The 17,262-nt window shown below is 29.1% G+C and overlaps 1 protein-coding gene across 1 annotated transcript; it reads left to right on the forward strand.

Annotated features, from left to right (window-relative positions):
• The first annotated feature begins 610 nt into the window (after window positions 1–610).
• LOC101246972 (NAC domain-containing protein 104-like) lies at window positions 611–2,461 on the forward strand. The gene is made up of 3 exons (XM_004248759.5): window positions 611–897; window positions 1,244–1,524; window positions 2,129–2,461. The coding sequence occupies exons 1-3, from the start codon at window positions 699–701 to the stop codon at window positions 2,264–2,266; spliced, it is 618 nt and encodes a 205-aa protein (XP_004248807.2). The 5' UTR covers window positions 611–698; the 3' UTR covers window positions 2,267–2,461.
• The last annotated feature ends 14,801 nt before the right edge of the window (window positions 2,462–17,262 follow it).

The raw sequence follows: 17,262 nt of genomic DNA on the forward strand, positions 1-17,262 counted from the left end.
GAATAGTTTAGAGGCATATTTGAGTCTTTTCTCAAAAATAAATAACAAGTGATCTGTCATTTTAAATCTAATGTGGATGATGACATGTCACTTTTATTTTGCATTTGATATTCATGCAAAACCAAAGGGGTTTAAAATGTTGAGTTTCATCGAGTTTAAAAAATTAGTTAACAAAAGATAAGTAGAAGGATCCAAAATACAAACGCATATAAGTATGAATGTTCATTAGATCATCTTGCCTAATTAGTTTTATTCTTAATATGCTTAAGTTGATAGGACAGATTTACATGCTTTGATGTGAGTCCTAAATACACTTGATTTGTTATTCATGAAAGCTCTCAGCAATTTTACATGCCATTAAACTAGAGTGGAATAAGAGAAAGGGAAAATAAAAGAGGAAGTTGATTATTGGAGTTACAAATTAAAGAGTTGTAGTTAGTGTCAAATATTGGGTTTGAGTTATAAGTAGTGATATAAATAAAAAGGTGTAGCATCAGCCCCCACCTTACAATATCAAAAGAAGCAAAACATGTTTTGAAGCTAGCTATTGCTATAGTATGGTGATGGTGTTGATCATCATACTTATTTCTCACGTCAACCTCTCTCTCTTTCAAATGATATAAATATATATAAGTGTTACATATGTGTCTCTCATCATATAAATGCGTCTCTCATCATATAAGTTAGGTTTTTGATCAATGGGGGATAATAATAATAATAATAATAATAATAATAATAATAATAATCATGTGAAGCTACCACCTGGTTTTTGGTTTTGCCCATCAGATGAAGAGCTAATTGTTCATTTTCTTCATCGCAAGATATCTCTATTACCTTTTCATCCTGATGTTATTCCTGATCTTCATCTTCATTCCTATGATCCTTGGGATTTGGATGGTAAATCTTTTACTTTTACCCTTTTTTTTGTTCAAACATATATACCCTCTCCGTTTAAAAAAGAATTGCCTGTTTTTCTCATTAGTATGTTTAAAAAAAGAGAATGACCTGACCTCTTTTCGTTTTTGGCAATACTTTAATTTTAGTGTTCCACGTGCAGTATGCATGTCTAAGGATCAAAAAACATTTTGACACTCCTGTCATAATTTTAATTTAATTAGAACCAGAATATATTTTCATATATTTCGTGTCAACTCAAATTAGATCATTTTTTTTTTTTTTTGTATAAATGGAGAAATTAATTGTCTGATGTATACAAGTTACAGTCTTTTGATGGTGTTGGCAGGAAAAGCAATGTCCGGAGGAAATAAATGGTATTTCTATAGCAGGAGAACACATGAGACCACAAGAATCACAAGCAATGGATATTGGAAATCTTTGGGAGTTGATGAAACAATCTTGTCAACTTCCAATCACAACCTTGGAATGAAGAAATACTATACATTTTACATGGGTCAGCCACCGCAAGGCCATAAAACTAATTGGCTGATGCAAGAATATAGCCACATCTCTCATTCTTCACCTTCATCAAGTAGCAGTAGAAGAAGAAGAAGTGAATCAAAAATTGTATGTCCACTTAGCTTCCACGTATCTACTCATTACTCTTCCAGTCTCAATTTTTGTGACGTCTTCTAGGAATCTGAAGATTCAAGCAAGTCTTTTTTTTTTTTTTAATCATCAAACCTTTTTAAATATAATTTTTTAAAATATATACTTCCTCTATCTCAATTTATATGAATTAGTTTGTTTTGACATGATGTTTTAAGAAAGAAAAAGTTTTGAATAATCATTCATTAAGTGACATCTAAAATTAAATTGTTATTAAATATATAAATGTATTATTCTTTTTGGGCTGACTAAAAGGGAAAGTAGGGATAAGTTATATAAATTGAAACAAGGGAAATATTAAATTATCAATTGTTATAACTTTTTTTACTTTTTACACAATTTTCTAATAGAAAAGTTTTATTTTTCAAAATATAATAATTTTAAACCTGACTTTAGCGTCAAAATTAAACTACTTAACTCTTAAAATTCAAAAACATCAAAATAAGTGGAATGTAATTTCTAAGTATGAAAACTAGAAAAAGAAACGATAAGCAAAGATTTTAATGTGTTATGTTAAAATCCTATTATTCTTACTATTTTAGTGTTTGTTGGTTTTATTCAGGACTATAGTAAATGGGTAATTTGTCGTGTATATGAAAGCAACTCATGTGACAGTGACGAAAATGAGCTTTCATGCTTGGATGAAGTGTTCCTTTCATTAGATGATCTTGATGATGATGAGATTAGTTTGCCACATTAGTTTAATTAATTAATTAATTAGATCCACAAAAATTTGATCTAATTAATCTCATACTTTATTTTCCATTATTATACATTTTTTGAATTTAAATTTCCACAGTAAAAACAAAAGATGTAACAAATTAAGATCAATGCAGTGTCACTATAATATATGTGCCATTGTTTCTCTAATGGATGGTTATTCTTATGTTTAGTATCTTATTTTGAGTAAATATTTTGTTCAACAATTATGTTGAAACAATCAATTTGTTTGTCTTATCTTTTTTGTAGATTTTTTAAAAATAAAAAAGTGTTTTTTTTTGGGGCAAGTCCTTAATAACACCATAAAATTAAATAACACAATGATACATTTTAATATATTGAATTTAAGATAAATAAGATTTGAAAATATTTATTTTAAACTATGTGTTAAGTAAAAAAAACAAATAAATTAAAATGAAGTGAGTTTATAATTGATCACAAAATATTATTTTCTATAACGTCCAGACTAGAATTACAGAAATCCAGGCATGACCAATCACATTGCAGAATGAATATTCATCCGTCTCAATTTATGTGAAAATAGTTAGATTGAATATGAAATTACCTTAATTATTATTTTTGAGTAATATGTAATTTAAAATAAGTTAAATAGATGTTTGTATCACATTACCCAATTCAAACAACTTATTCTCTTTTTCTTCGGTCATGAAAAGAATGATATGTTTTTATATTAAATAATAATTTAACTTTAAAATATTTATTTTATCCTTAATGAAATAATTTATAGTCATGCAAATTTTTATTATTCATTTTAGATCACAAATTTTCAAAAAAAAATTCTTTATTAAATTTCATGTCGAATCAAACTATCTCACATAAAAATTATGTGCCGAACTTAGTAAACAAATAAAATAAGTACTCTTTTTGAAATTATATAGACAAAGGAAAATAAAATACTATGAAATGAATCTAAATGATGCAACTATGTAGGTAAGATGTACATTAATTTTGTGGCCCCACCTGCGTATTTCCTCTCTTTAAAACATTTAAAGAGTGTAATTACATAATTTTATCATATTTCTCTCACTGAGTAATTCTTTGATCAGCATTTAATTAGACATAATTGATGGGAAGTAATTGAACTTTTTTTCCAGTTATCAAATAGGTTGAGAGTTGTTAATACTTATTATATTGTATAATCAAAAGATATTTTTAGTTTTCTATACTTATTTGTTCTAATATAATGTATAATCTATCCTTTTTAATTTTAATTTATGTTAAATACTTTTTTATATATTTATCTTTGGCATAATATATAAATATGACTCTTAACTTGGCGTCAGGGCGCAACTATGACCTTTAACTTTGGGTGTGCACAAGTAGACAATTTAACTTGTATAAAATTGAACAAATGAACAACCTTACATGACAATTTTGTGTCATATGTCTGCATCCTACATGTGTTATGCCATATAGGAGATATGTGTATACTTGTTCAATTTTATACAAATTTAAGTGTATATTTATGCACACTCATAATTAGAGGGTAAAATTATTCGTTGAAGTCAAGTTAAGAGTCATGTTTATCTATTATGTCTTTATTTTTCATTTTCTTATTTATCATTTCTCAATCTTTATTACTTGGTGTGATTTCATGTAATTTTTTGTACTTTGTTTATTTTTTTTTATTTCTCTTAGTAGTGTTAATATTCTAACTAGAATCAAGTAGATTCCTCCTGGAAATTGGTTGAAGCAATCATATGGTTCAATGATGATTTTAGAGAGGGTATTGGGTAAGTTTTGTTGGTGCTTTTTTTTTTCTTTAGGAGAGAAAATAAGTTTTTTTTTTTTTTAATTTAAAAGCATAAACAAGGAGAAGTGTTCTTAGAGCATTAACACTTCTAATTGATATTAAAAGCCAGGTTTTTAAATTTGTAAATTTCTTGATAATATCCAGCCTTTTGTATATGAGTAGTGCCTATAATCTCAAACTCAATAAGCATGTACAAAGTTTGGAAAGCTAAACATAATTTGTAATTTTTTTGCACATCTATAAGAACGAAGTTTAAATTTATAAAATTATTATCTTTTAATATTTTATTTTGAAATAGTTATACGCCGTGAAATGTGATATAAAATAATATCAAGTTTTTAGCTATAAACAATATTACATTTTTTATACCAGCATAAAAAAAAGTTCCAATTAAGCACATTTTATCCTAAATAATTATTTTCTTTCTTCTCAATCCGATTGTTCTACTTTTATTTTATTCTATTTAAAAAAAGTTTTTTTTTTTAATTTTATCTTTTTATATGACATATTTAATATTATAAAATTAAAATTTTTTTGACAACTTTTAAGTGCTCCTTCCGTTTATTTTTCTTGTCGCTTATTCTAAAATAGATTTTTTTTACTTGTCACTTTGACATATCAAGAAAAGATAATTATTTTTATTTACGTGTTTTACCCGTAGCATAAAATACTATGCTCTATAACATTTTTCAAGACCCAATACTAATATTAAGTGATAAGGATAATGTAGTAAAAGACATATATCAATAATTATTTTCTTAATATGTGTCATGTTAAACAATGAATATTAAAAATGAACAGAGAAAATAAAACTGATAAAAGAGTATTCTTTATATTTTTATAAACTATATATAAAATTAAAGTAAGATAAATAAATTCGTGGAATATTTTTTAGTTAGAAGTGTGAACACCTAATTTTTTACCAAAATATAAAGAGTCAAACACCAATTTTTTTTAAAAAGGTTATATTTAAAATAAAATAAAACAATAATAATAAATTGTAAATTAATAAAACTAATAAGATCAATTATAGTTTAATAATAAAAAAAGAATTGATAAATAGAAGTTGGGAATTTAAGTTATTTGTTAATTATCTAGTTTAAAAATAATAATAATATAGAAAATATTATGAAAATGTATAGAAAAAGAAAAGAAAAGAGGAGTCCTAAAGATTTCAAATTTGTTTACCTTATCCTAATTATTCCCAACTTTCTAACTTATTTTACTAAAAAGTCTCGTCCCATTAATTTTGATATTTTTTTTCTTCTTTTGGACATTCTTTTTGATTTTTTTAAACATTTTTTTTGTTAATTTTCTATTATTATTATTTATTTATTTTAAATCCTTATCTCAACCCCAATTCCCTCAACAATATTTCAAACTAAATCCTAATCCAACTCTATTACTATCCTTTTAATTAGCATCAAACTCTCAGCCAAATTATTATAAAAACACGTTCAGTTGAGAAGAAAAAGACAGAGAGATATATACACAGATACACAAATACACAAATACATAAAACACAAATACACAGATATAGAGAAATACAGAGAGGAAAAGAGAGAAATATAGACAGAAAAAAAACAAGCAAAGACAAATAAAAAAAATGAGTTATTTCTTTTGAGAATTAGGTTAGAGTTAGAGATTTGATCGTGATTCCGAATTCGTGGATAACAGCTCGCTTTTGTGGTATCAATTTTCGCAGCGAGGTAACTATAAATTCTCGCGTGATTTAAATAATATTACTTCTATGAAAAGTTGATTCCAATAGCATGAAATACTTCAAATCACATGAATTATACTGATTATTGTTACGTTATTATTATTATTATTATGTTTTCTTTTAGATACATTTTGCAATTTATGTCGCTTCCTGATATTGAATTGTTGAATTTGAATAGATTAATATATCTTTCCGTCTATTTTTACTTTAGAAGATTTTTGTTGAATTTATTGTAGACTTGTTAGATTAGGATATAAAAATAATAATTAATAAATGATTTTTCAAAATAAATAAGTTATCTAAGTAGAATTGTAATTAAAAGGAGAAATAAATTTCATTTAGAGATTATTATTATAAACTAATAATAATAATAATAATAATAATAATAATAATAATAATAATAATAATAATAATAACAGAAATAAAAATTAAGAAATTATATAAAGAGAAGAAGAGAATTTAAAAATAAAAAGAAGAAAGCATGAAAATATAATAATAAAAAATAACATAACAAAATTATTTTAAAACAGAAATAGAAAAAAAAGAAAAGAAGAAAGAACATTAAAAAAAAAAGAAAGATATAAAACGCAAAAAAAAAAATTAAACAAAAAAAGGAGAAGTAAAAATGAAAAAATACAAATATAAAATTAATAAAATAGAACGTACAAAAAAAGACAAATTATTGAAAAGATTAATAAAAAAGGAAAGCATAAGAAAAAATATAATTTTTTTTAAAAAAAACAGAAACAGAAAATTAAAAAAAAAGTGAAAAAGAACAACGTGAAAACATAAAGAATCGAAAAAAAATGAGAAGAGAAAAGTGGAAATAAGAAAAAATATTATAAAAATATATAATTACCGAAGAAGAAGGTAAAAGAAAAAAGAAAAGAAAAGAAAAGAACGCAAAATAAAAATATTTAAAATAAACTTCTTAAAAGAAAGTAAAACAAATATTATAAAAACAAAAAAAGCTAATTAAAAAAAAATTAAACAATAATAATAATAATAAAAAGAAACAGAATGTTGTTTAAAAAAAAAAAGAAAAAAAAAGAAGGCGACTAAAAACGTACAAAAAGAAAAATGAAAGAAAAAAAATTAAAATAAAAGAAAATAAAAAACTTTTTTTTTAAAAAAGAAATTGTCTTAATCTCTTTAGATTATTTTTTTGCTAGAATTAATTATAAATTTCATAAAATTTACCTCTTATTTTAGATCTAATTTTTTTAAAAAAAATACAATTCTAAATTAACTTAAACTCTAAAAATCTTTTTTCTACGCAAATTCTAATTCCTAACAATTAAACACCTATATAAATTTTACAAATAATAAAACTATATATATATATATATATATATATATATATATATATATATATATATATATATATATGTAACAAATAAATAATAATAAAATAAATACTAAATAATAAATATATAATCCTAAATTAACTTGAACTCTAAATATCTCTTTCATACACAAACTCTAATTCTTAAAAACATATATTCTACCTATAATAACATAAAAATTAAAAACATACAAATATAAGAAAAAAAAATATACAGATGTTCAACTTTAAAATTACACAACAAAAAAAATAAAAAAATAAATTAAGACCCTTTAAAATAAATAAGTCAGTTTCAAATAAATTTCGAATAAATCTGAGGATAAATAACAGTTTTATCATTAAGTTAAATAATACAATGTCCAAAAATTAAGTCAAGTCATACTAAAGTCAATAAAGCGACCGTGCCAGAACCACGGGACTCGAGGGGTGCCTAACACCTTCCCCTCGGTCAACAGAATTCCTTACCCGAATTTCTTTTTCGCAGACCAATAAAATAGAGTCAAATTTCCTTTTGATTAGGGATTTAAACAAGGTGACTTGGAACACCAAAACTCAATTTCAAGTGGCGACTCTGAATAATAATTATCCCTTTTCAAAACGTCACTTTAATCGAAAAAAACTCTTTTTTTTTTCAAAAAATAAAAATAAAAAATATGTTGAGAAAGAAAAAAAAAGGGGCGTGACAAGAAGATGTGGAGACCACTAAGCACTATTGCTTTTTATTTGTTTAGTTTGGACTTTGGAGTATATTTGCATACACCATATCAACATTCTTCTCTTGTTGTCACAAACAAGCCTAATTAATTAGTAGACTTTGTAGCTTTTGTGTAATATGATGGGTATTTGGCAGTTTCCTTTGTGTCACCAAGCTAAGTAATATTTTGTATTTTCCTTTTTGGAATTTTTTGTGTTGGATTTTAGTGGTGGCTGCTTGTGTAAGCATTCCATCACTTGTGATCTAAGCACAACCAATTCCTTTGACATTCATTTTTGTTCTTCCCTACCAAATTCAACCAATATAAAGCCTTTTGACAAAATATAAAGCAACCAAACAAATAAACAACAAACACATGCATTATCATCAAATCAACATTTCTTCCAATAAAAGTTTCTATATTTTTGGCACGTAATGGATCAAGAGAACAAATGTTCTAGTATCCAAATTGTTCATGAAAATATAGATTTCGAACTTGGGTGATACTATTTTTCCTACTCTCTCCATTTTTTTTAAAAAATAATTTAGTTTGACTTGACACATAATTTAAGAAACTTAGTTAAAAAGATTTTTTTAATCTTATGGTCATAAGTTAAAGTTATGTCAAATATATCCAAATCTCCTTTAATCTTGTCATCTTAAATATATCATGTAGAAAACTGAAATTAATGTGTTGGTGAATTTTTTTTTTTGTAAAAATCACTCCTTTTTAAGCAAATTAAAAAGAAAAAAATGTCATTTTATTTTTTAAATGGAAGGAGAGTTAAATTTTAGGAATCCTAAAGTGATAAAAGCAAAAAATATAATAATTGAAAAATATAGAAATGATAGAGAGCATGTAGGTTACTTTATAGTCTTTATCTAATATCATATTTAAATTCAATTATGACATAACTACTAATCTTGTCCTTCTGACCACGTTTAGCAACTTTTGGCTGTTAATAGATTTCCTGCAACCATAATAATAAAATCATTTCATTGCTTAAATAGCTCGTAAGCCCCAAGCATTGCTAATCATCCCATCCATACATTACATGACTGCATTTACAAACAACTCCACATTCATGTTCACATGTACAAATTACGTAAGTATAAGATGCTGGGCATATAGTAAAAATAAATGAGAAAGGGTGAGAAGATGAAAGAAGGGAATATGCCGTGTTCTTTTATGCTTTAGTAAAAAATAATTCTCCCTCATTGCGGTGGTGGAAAGAAAAGTTTAAATGGATAGGAAAGAGGGACCCTGTGCCGTGGTTGCTCGGTACATCTACAATCACTTCTACTAGTTGTTAAATGAGTTGGAAAGAGGGACCCCTCGTGTCGTTGTTGCTCGACTACGATGATCAATCCAAAGATTACTTTTTGGATTAAGTAATCATTAAATGGCCAACCCGAAACAACCAAACCACAATCGAATATGCACGATCCAATTTATTTAAAATGTTTATTTTAATTTTTCGTCGCTTTATATGACTTTTCTGAGAGTTTACAATCTCTTAGGAACAACCATGTCTTAGTGACTGTTTGTGAAGGTTGCAAACTTTCTGAAACAATATCTTTTGGCTATAAATACTTGTGATTCCTCATACTTTTCACAACGAAATTCTAAACTTCTTGTTCATATGCGTGATTAAATATAGTATTCTCACTACAATAAATATGATATATAGCTACGAAATTATAAGCTACGACATCAAATTCTTTACTAATTATTCTCTTTTAGTGACATAGTTACTTTTCCTGCTTAATTATATGAGAGACATACTTTTAGTGATGAAACATAAAAAGTCCGTAGCAAAATTTTGTCCACTAAAGTTTGTCACCAAAAAATTAATTGGCGTCATTTGTTAAGTAGTGTTAGTCAGGAATCTAAAGTTATCGGTAACACATTATTTCGTCACTAATAATGTATCTAATCATGACAAAATACGTTTCTCTTATAATTTATTAAATTTTAGACACAAAAAAATTTCATCTAAAAAATATTTTATTACAATATCGACAAATTAGACTTCTTAGTTAAATATAATAGTTTTTAGCTATAAAAATTATGTTTTAATTATGACATTTATTTCGTTACTAATAATATAAATAATTGGTGACAAATATTTTATCGTCTCTAATCAATCTGTGATTTAGTGACAACAAAAAAATTATCACAAAATATGTAAGATGTTTAATAGCGACTAACTAAAGTTTGTAGTGAATAATTTAAATATTTGCTACGAAAAAAAATCATAGCTAAATACAATTTCTTTTGCTACAATTTTTCATAATTACAAGTGACAACTTACAAAAAGAATAATACAAGTGCTTTATAAGTAATAGATAGAGTCCATTCGTAAAAATTGGCAAGTGAAAATATTAAAACCAACGAATTCGGTCGATTTTGTAAAAACGAAAAAGTTCAATACAATAATTTTCTTAAATTATGCAATTATGAAATGCATCATTTGAAAAATATAATTCAAGTTATAAGTATTTTGAGTGAGGCATGGCTCTACCACTAGATCACCAATATTTGTTGTTTTAGCATATTTGATACACTTTCATTGATAAGCACGATAAAAATAATAATTTCTCAAGTCTTTGTGCTAATTTTTGTGCGTGTCTATTGATTTGTGATTGGTAAACTACATACATTTCTGTCTATAAATATGTACATATTTAATAGTAATTCCACATACGTACGTAGAGTAACTATACAATGATAACATGGACTTACAAATTTAAACTTTTCAAAGGTGCGATATATTTCATGAATTTCTATTAACTTTTCTCATCAGTGTAAAAATTGAAATAAACTAAAGAATAGAAACACAAATAAAAGAAATGAACAACTAGGATTTCAAATATATTATGATGAAATACTATAGTTATGAGTATCGATGTTCAACTTGAACCGATTATTCATTTCTCAAATAAAACAGAAAGTTTAATTCTAAACTAATTTGTAATTGTACTGAATAGTTTTTAATATTTAAATAAATAAATAAATAAAATGACAAAATTGTACTGAATATATTTAAAAATATTTAAAAAAGACACTGTTTAATTAAACTATAATCTACATTTGAATGAATTGTGGATGGTAAATTTCATGCATTTGCGTATAAGTATAAATAATCATATAATATATTGTTTCTACAAAAGTTAAATTTAAAAGAAGTGAATCAAGTATAAAATAAAATAAAAATAAATATAGGAGAGAGTTGATGTGATGGTAAGCACTATTCACTTCTAACCTTAAGGTTGTGAATGATATTCTCCAAGACAACATAAAGTGCGTATGTGTGTATATATATATATATATAGCATGGAATTAAAACTTTTTCTCAAAAACATAATGCAGAATCATTTCATGAAACGGAAGCCTTTCCAACATATGTCTCAAAAATCATCTATGACAACATGAGTACAAATGTCTTGGCATACAACCCACAAATGTCTAAACATATTAAAGATCATAAAATAAACTTAGTGGTGGTGTCCTCGGATGCTATATATAAGGACTCACCAATCTTCATACCTTGAAAGCCTAGAAAATTCTACCCTTTAAAGCAACTCAATCTCCTCAAGAACCTAAATTGGATTAGAATGTAGGCAAAATATGAGTTAGTACGAAACATAACAAGTATGGAAACTATCATAAAGCATAAGATATCTCAAATGGTTAGTCAACAATAGACATAATCATGAGAGATAATAGTATGAACATAACATGAATATAATAAGCATAGTAAATCATCATAAAGCATATGTAAATTCAAACTTAAATCATTTTCCTTCTTATTCAGGTGAACTACTTCACAAGCCACCTCCAAGTATGTATACTTGTGCAAGACTAAGGTAGCATCCCATACTACTACCTAAGTTAAGTACCTCTATTTGGTCATTCTTGATCATATTCCACTCTCATAATTAAGACCTAAGTTCTTCATAACACATGAGCACTATGCCCCTAGATAATCTCAGGATACACTTGTGCAATGCATGTGAGGCATCCCATTCTACCTCACGTACTAAGCATATCTTAAGATCACCCTAAATCACTTTCATCAACTTTAGGTGTTACTAGTAGACCTACTTCATATTGACAAGGAACTATCATCTTAATTCAATCATTTCATGGAAAGCAGATATAGCCACTATCCAAGCTAAACATACTTCACATAAGGGTCATGTCATAGGTAGCTTCAAGTCATACTTATGCCATGTATGATTGACATACCATACTACCATCCATACTAAGAATTTCTCTAGGCTATCCTAATCCAAGCTAACTTATCTCTCACTCTTGTCTATTAAGCATAATATACTAACATAATAGACCTACTACCATGGAAAGCATCTTAACATACAATCCAAGCTAACAAATGAAGGATACAAAAGTACCAACCTACCCACAATGCAAACAATCATGTAGAGGCATAATAACCATAAGGGAACATGAATCCTCAAACCTAAGCTACCATGAGAAACTTAAAATCAAGCTATTCCATGAAATGCACCTTGCATGCTAATAAAGCTAACATTAGGAGAGTATAGGTCTTTCTCTTAAAGCTACCATGAAATGGTTTTGGCCTAACCAAGTCAAGCTATTATAAAGGCATTTAGTCATGCTACTTCAAGCTAATCTTAGGAGACTATCGATCCTCCATCCTAGGCATCCTTGCCTACTTATAATGCAGACTACCATGATCAAGCATTCCTGCAATACAATATCAAGCTAAACATGGGAGAGCTTGGCTCCTCCATCCCAAGCTACCATGAGATTCAATCACCTTAAGCTACCATGAGTTATGCAACTTATGTTTCCATCAGATTTAACGTCTCAAGCTTCCATGAGATTCACCATCTCAAGCTACCATGAAAGAGTGATAACTCAACCTCTAGCTATTACACCTTGGTATTATCTTACCAAGTTAATTGCACAAGAAGTGACTATACAATACAACTTCAAGCTATCTTATTCGATCACGCCTTGATTCATTTTAGGTTTTTATCTTAACCTAGAATCTATCTATGTGAGAGAACTTGCTTCCCTTAGCTTGTTCATGTCTAAGTATATCGGAGAAAGAGAACAACTCATCACAGTCCCCTCATAATGAATTAACCCCCAAAGAATTAGCAACAATGCCAAACCAGCCCCAGAATCAATGCTAACTTCATTCTATCATGACCCATGTCGGATAACAAGTTACTTCATTCTATCATGATCCATGTCGAATAACAAGTTACTTCATTCAATTTGATCATTAGAAGGTAATTTTAGTCATACTTGATCACATAGGTTCAATTACAACTTTACAAGTCAATCCTTCTTAATCAATTAGGCCTAATTCAATTCATATCTATTTGATTGTATTATTATAAATTAGTATTCAAGACAATTGAATTAAGAAGATATACTTAGGACATTCAGTCTTGTCTCTAATGGCGTAAAACCACCATGATCACCTTCAATATCAAAACATGACTTCATCAAGGAAAACACATGAAAACATAAAATAATTATCATATAAACATAATTGAATGCTATACAGTAGAATGGGATCACAAACAAGCCTTACCCACAATGCAATCACAACCCTATCTAGATTAGGGTCTTTTGGATTCATTATTCAGGGATAACTATGGGGGATACATGGATGGAAGAATACATGGATGAATAAGAGTCACATAACTTTCATTAGATCCTTAAACCCAACTTGATTCAATGGAGAATTTCGTCCTAGAAGTTGCCTCCTATTTCTTTTGTTCTTCAATGGTGTTGTTGAGAGAGTTTTTATGGAAGAAGGTGTTTTGATTTGGAGTCTAGAGTATAGATGGATATTTTATTTCTTAAATATAATTAAAATACCTAAAATAACCTCCAATAATTAATCCCTACAGTGCCCGAAAGACCCCTGCACTTGTTGGACCATTTAACCAATTCTAATTTGACTTAAAAATGACGCGACCAAATCTGGAAAGTCACTGTGCATCGCGGGTCACCTCCACACCTTGCTTGGATTTTTATTCGAGAAAGAGTGGTTTGCATTTGCCCCACGTCGCAGGTCAAAATTTTCCCTTTGAGTGTTGGTTAAGCGACGGACAACAACCTCCATATCTAGGTTGCCTGGCAGGTTTCTTGGCCAACGTTTAGGTCTTCTTTGGGGAACCTTAGGGTGGTTCCCGGGGTTTCATACTCAAACGTATTGACCCTTCACATTTCAATAGGAAAAATATATACTGTCACGACTGGGATCTAGACACGAGAGGAGACCGGCGTCGTTGACCTCTTAGAGATCGCAGACAAGCCTACTTACGTCATACTTACTTTACATAGGTTAATTTTTGTAGAAAATTTGAATTTTTTTGTTTCTTAACATACTTATAAAAAAATTCTCACTAATACGTAATTGTTCACCATCAACCATCTAACATTAAGAGATAAGCAACTGAAAGAAATAGTTCAATTCTTATTAAGTGTATAATTGCCAAAATGGCACCAATGCATAGTATGAAATACACTAGCTCAAATCTAAAACTAAGCTAGAATATAAAATAGAAGCATTCTAGAAAGCATGAGGACCTACCAAAATCGGATGAATGCTAAACGTCCGGATAACTGAAGCGATGATCCTATAGCTCTATCGTCCACCTGTGCCTGCACCTAAAATAGTAGAGTTTGTATAGAGTAAATACACACTTGTACTAAGTATGGGTATATGCAAGCACACAACAAGGACATGCATGAGAAAGAATAGCTCTTTTAAAACAACATGATTTTTGGAAGTCAAGTAAGTGGACTTGCCAAATTGAGATTAGGAAAGTTTCCAAATTTGGATTAGGAAAGTCAACGAGTTTCCCAAATTTGAATTAGGAAAGTCAGTGAGCTTTCCAGATTTGGAATAGGAAAGTTATGCCATGAGAATAACATACATCATCATACTTTCACATTTGCACACAACACATAACATTTACACATAGCACATATCATATAGCATACAACACATTTTGCATGTAGCACAAAACTTCTTTAATATCATTCATCCATATGCTATAAGACCTTTGAATCATGGACTTAACATCAAGACATCCCAGAAATGAGGGCTCAACAGATGGGACCTCAACTAGGGAGTCTTCATTAGCAAACACAGAGTCTGCTTGGTCCATTCATACGTACTCCTTTTCATTTCATTCATAGGACAATGTAAACACCAGCTATACCTAGGATGTAGTTTAAGACTTTCATTAGGTTCGTTGTGCAATGACTAAAAATGACCTAATGTCATTACGTGAATCTAAATCACCTTTTGATTATCCTATCCTAACACCTTTAGTATCATTCATTTCATTATGTGCATCATTTGAGGCTGGCCTCATTCATTCATTGGAACTTTAACTTTAACCGACATAGGTCATGTGAGCATCATGAAATCCCGTGTCTCCCCCACACCGAAAAGAGGTGGAGTCACTAGCCAATGTTACCTATAACATGCTAGCGTATATGGAAATTTAACCCCGTCCGATCCCTATATTGGTTTTATAGATTCGAAGACTAGGAGATATAAGGAGACCCATACCCGGCAAGCCGTACAGTCTCATCTCATGAGAGTTATGTGAACCTCCACCTTTCCCGTAAGAATGCATCACCGCTCATAGCTATCCTATGAGTGCTCAGTATAAAGTTCCATTGCATTCACCTCATACGTCATGGAAGCTGGCTTCTAGTATGAGTACATCATAGCTCATTAGATGATTTCTCATATCATCATGAGTATTAAGTGTGTTAAGCTCAATTCTTTCATTAGATTGTTCATAGATACTGGTCTCTTTATTATCTTACACTCTTATAGGTGAATACGTTTTGGTAACATTTACTTAGACTTATTTGAGATTGCTCTCATCATTTACATTAGCCTTATATCATGCTGTAACCACATTCATAATCATTAGCACCTTTGCTTTTCATATTTACTCACCTCTTATTACGTGAATGTTCATTTCATCATATGTCAATACGCTTGGCCATTCAGTGTGTTTCACGCCCTTACTTAACACTTCTAGGGTTTCATCACTTCTTTGTTTGTCTCATCTTATGCCAATTCACTGGGCCATTTAGTGTATATTACACTCATACTTAACCCTTCTAGGGTTCATCATTTCATTACATACATCTTAGGTTCACTTACTTTTGAACGCATGCTAGACTTATGAGTCTATACACACAAACCATGGGGCTTCATTCATAGTCTGTTAAGTGATTCATACTTTCCTAATATTATGTAGTACAAGACTTATGTATCTTGTATATATGCCAAGATCTTGATTTTGACCTAAGTAGGTGGCATTATTCTTGGATATTTTGTTCACGTATGACTTATGTATAAATACGAAATTTTGGGCAAGGAAACCCAAGTTCGAATCACTCGGATAACATATACATTTTTCATTGATTTTATTTTTAATCTCCATGATATTGGGACTCTAGATTGAACCCCATCATTAACATTGTATCTTTAGTTTTCTACTTGGTTTCCTCTTAGGTTGGCCAAAGGGTTGTGGGTTCGAACCCCCAAAACCCTTTTTTATTTTTCATTATCATCTTGTTGCCGAATTTCGCCTAAACCAAGAGGTTGTGGGATCAAACCCCCACAACCTCTTTTTTTTTCCTTAATTTTTGCAAGGAATTGGGAGGTTGTGGGTTCGAACCCCCACAACCTCCTTATTTAAATTTTAATTTCGCTAGGGGCTGTGAGGTTGTGGGTTCGAACCCCCACAACTTCCTATCTCTATTTTTAATTAAAAATTCACTAAGTTCGACGTGTTGCAGTGAGATTGTGGGATCGAACCCCGACAACCTCACTTTATTTTTATAATTAATTTCGCCTTCTCTTTTCCATCCATGAGGTCGTGGGTTTGATTCCTAGGCCTCCCATTATTTTTTCTTTAATTTCTCTTCTTTGCTTGCTGCCTGGAGGTTGTGAGTTCGATTCCTACGCCTGCCATTTATATATTTTAATTCTTGTTCTCTTCTCCTTAATCCACCAGACCTAGTTTTGATTCCCCCAGCCCCCTTTTCTTTTTCTTTTTTCGCGAATTCCTGTAGCCAAAGGGTGAGGTCACAAGTTCGAATCCTGGTGGCCTCACCTCTTTAAAATGTATTAAATTTCCAGATTTCCAACCTTTTCATGTTAGCTTCCTTTCATCAACCTTTTCATGTTAGTTCTTAGGGCGTATTCATATACCATTTAAACACATCTTTAGGAGCATCTTTCCTAATTTTTTTTGGATAAAAGATTTTCACTAAATAAGGCACATTTCCTTGAATGAACATCACGATTTTTCATGGATTTATGCACATAAAACAACAACTACAACTTTATCAAATTTTGAGCATCAAGCCGAGACCCTTGCCAAAGTCACATACT

Source organism: Solanum lycopersicum, chromosome 10 (genome assembly GCF_036512215.1).
Source record: "Solanum lycopersicum chromosome 10, SLM_r2.1".
Lineage (NCBI taxonomy): Eukaryota > Viridiplantae > Streptophyta > Magnoliopsida > Solanales > Solanaceae > Solanum > Solanum lycopersicum.

Bases quoted from the DNA above. Each gene is read 5' to 3' on its own strand.
- LOC101246972 (XM_004248759.5), top strand. From the start codon at position 699: ATGGGGGATAATAATAATAATAATAATAATAATAATAATAATAATAAT. The intron at 898-1,243 runs GTAAATCTTTTA...TGGTGTTGGCAG, and splicing joins TGATCCTTGGGATTTGGATG to GAAAAGCAATGTCCGGAGGA. The intron at 1,525-2,128 runs GTATGTCCACTT...GGTTTTATTCAG, and splicing joins GAAGAAGTGAATCAAAAATT to GACTATAGTAAATGGGTAAT.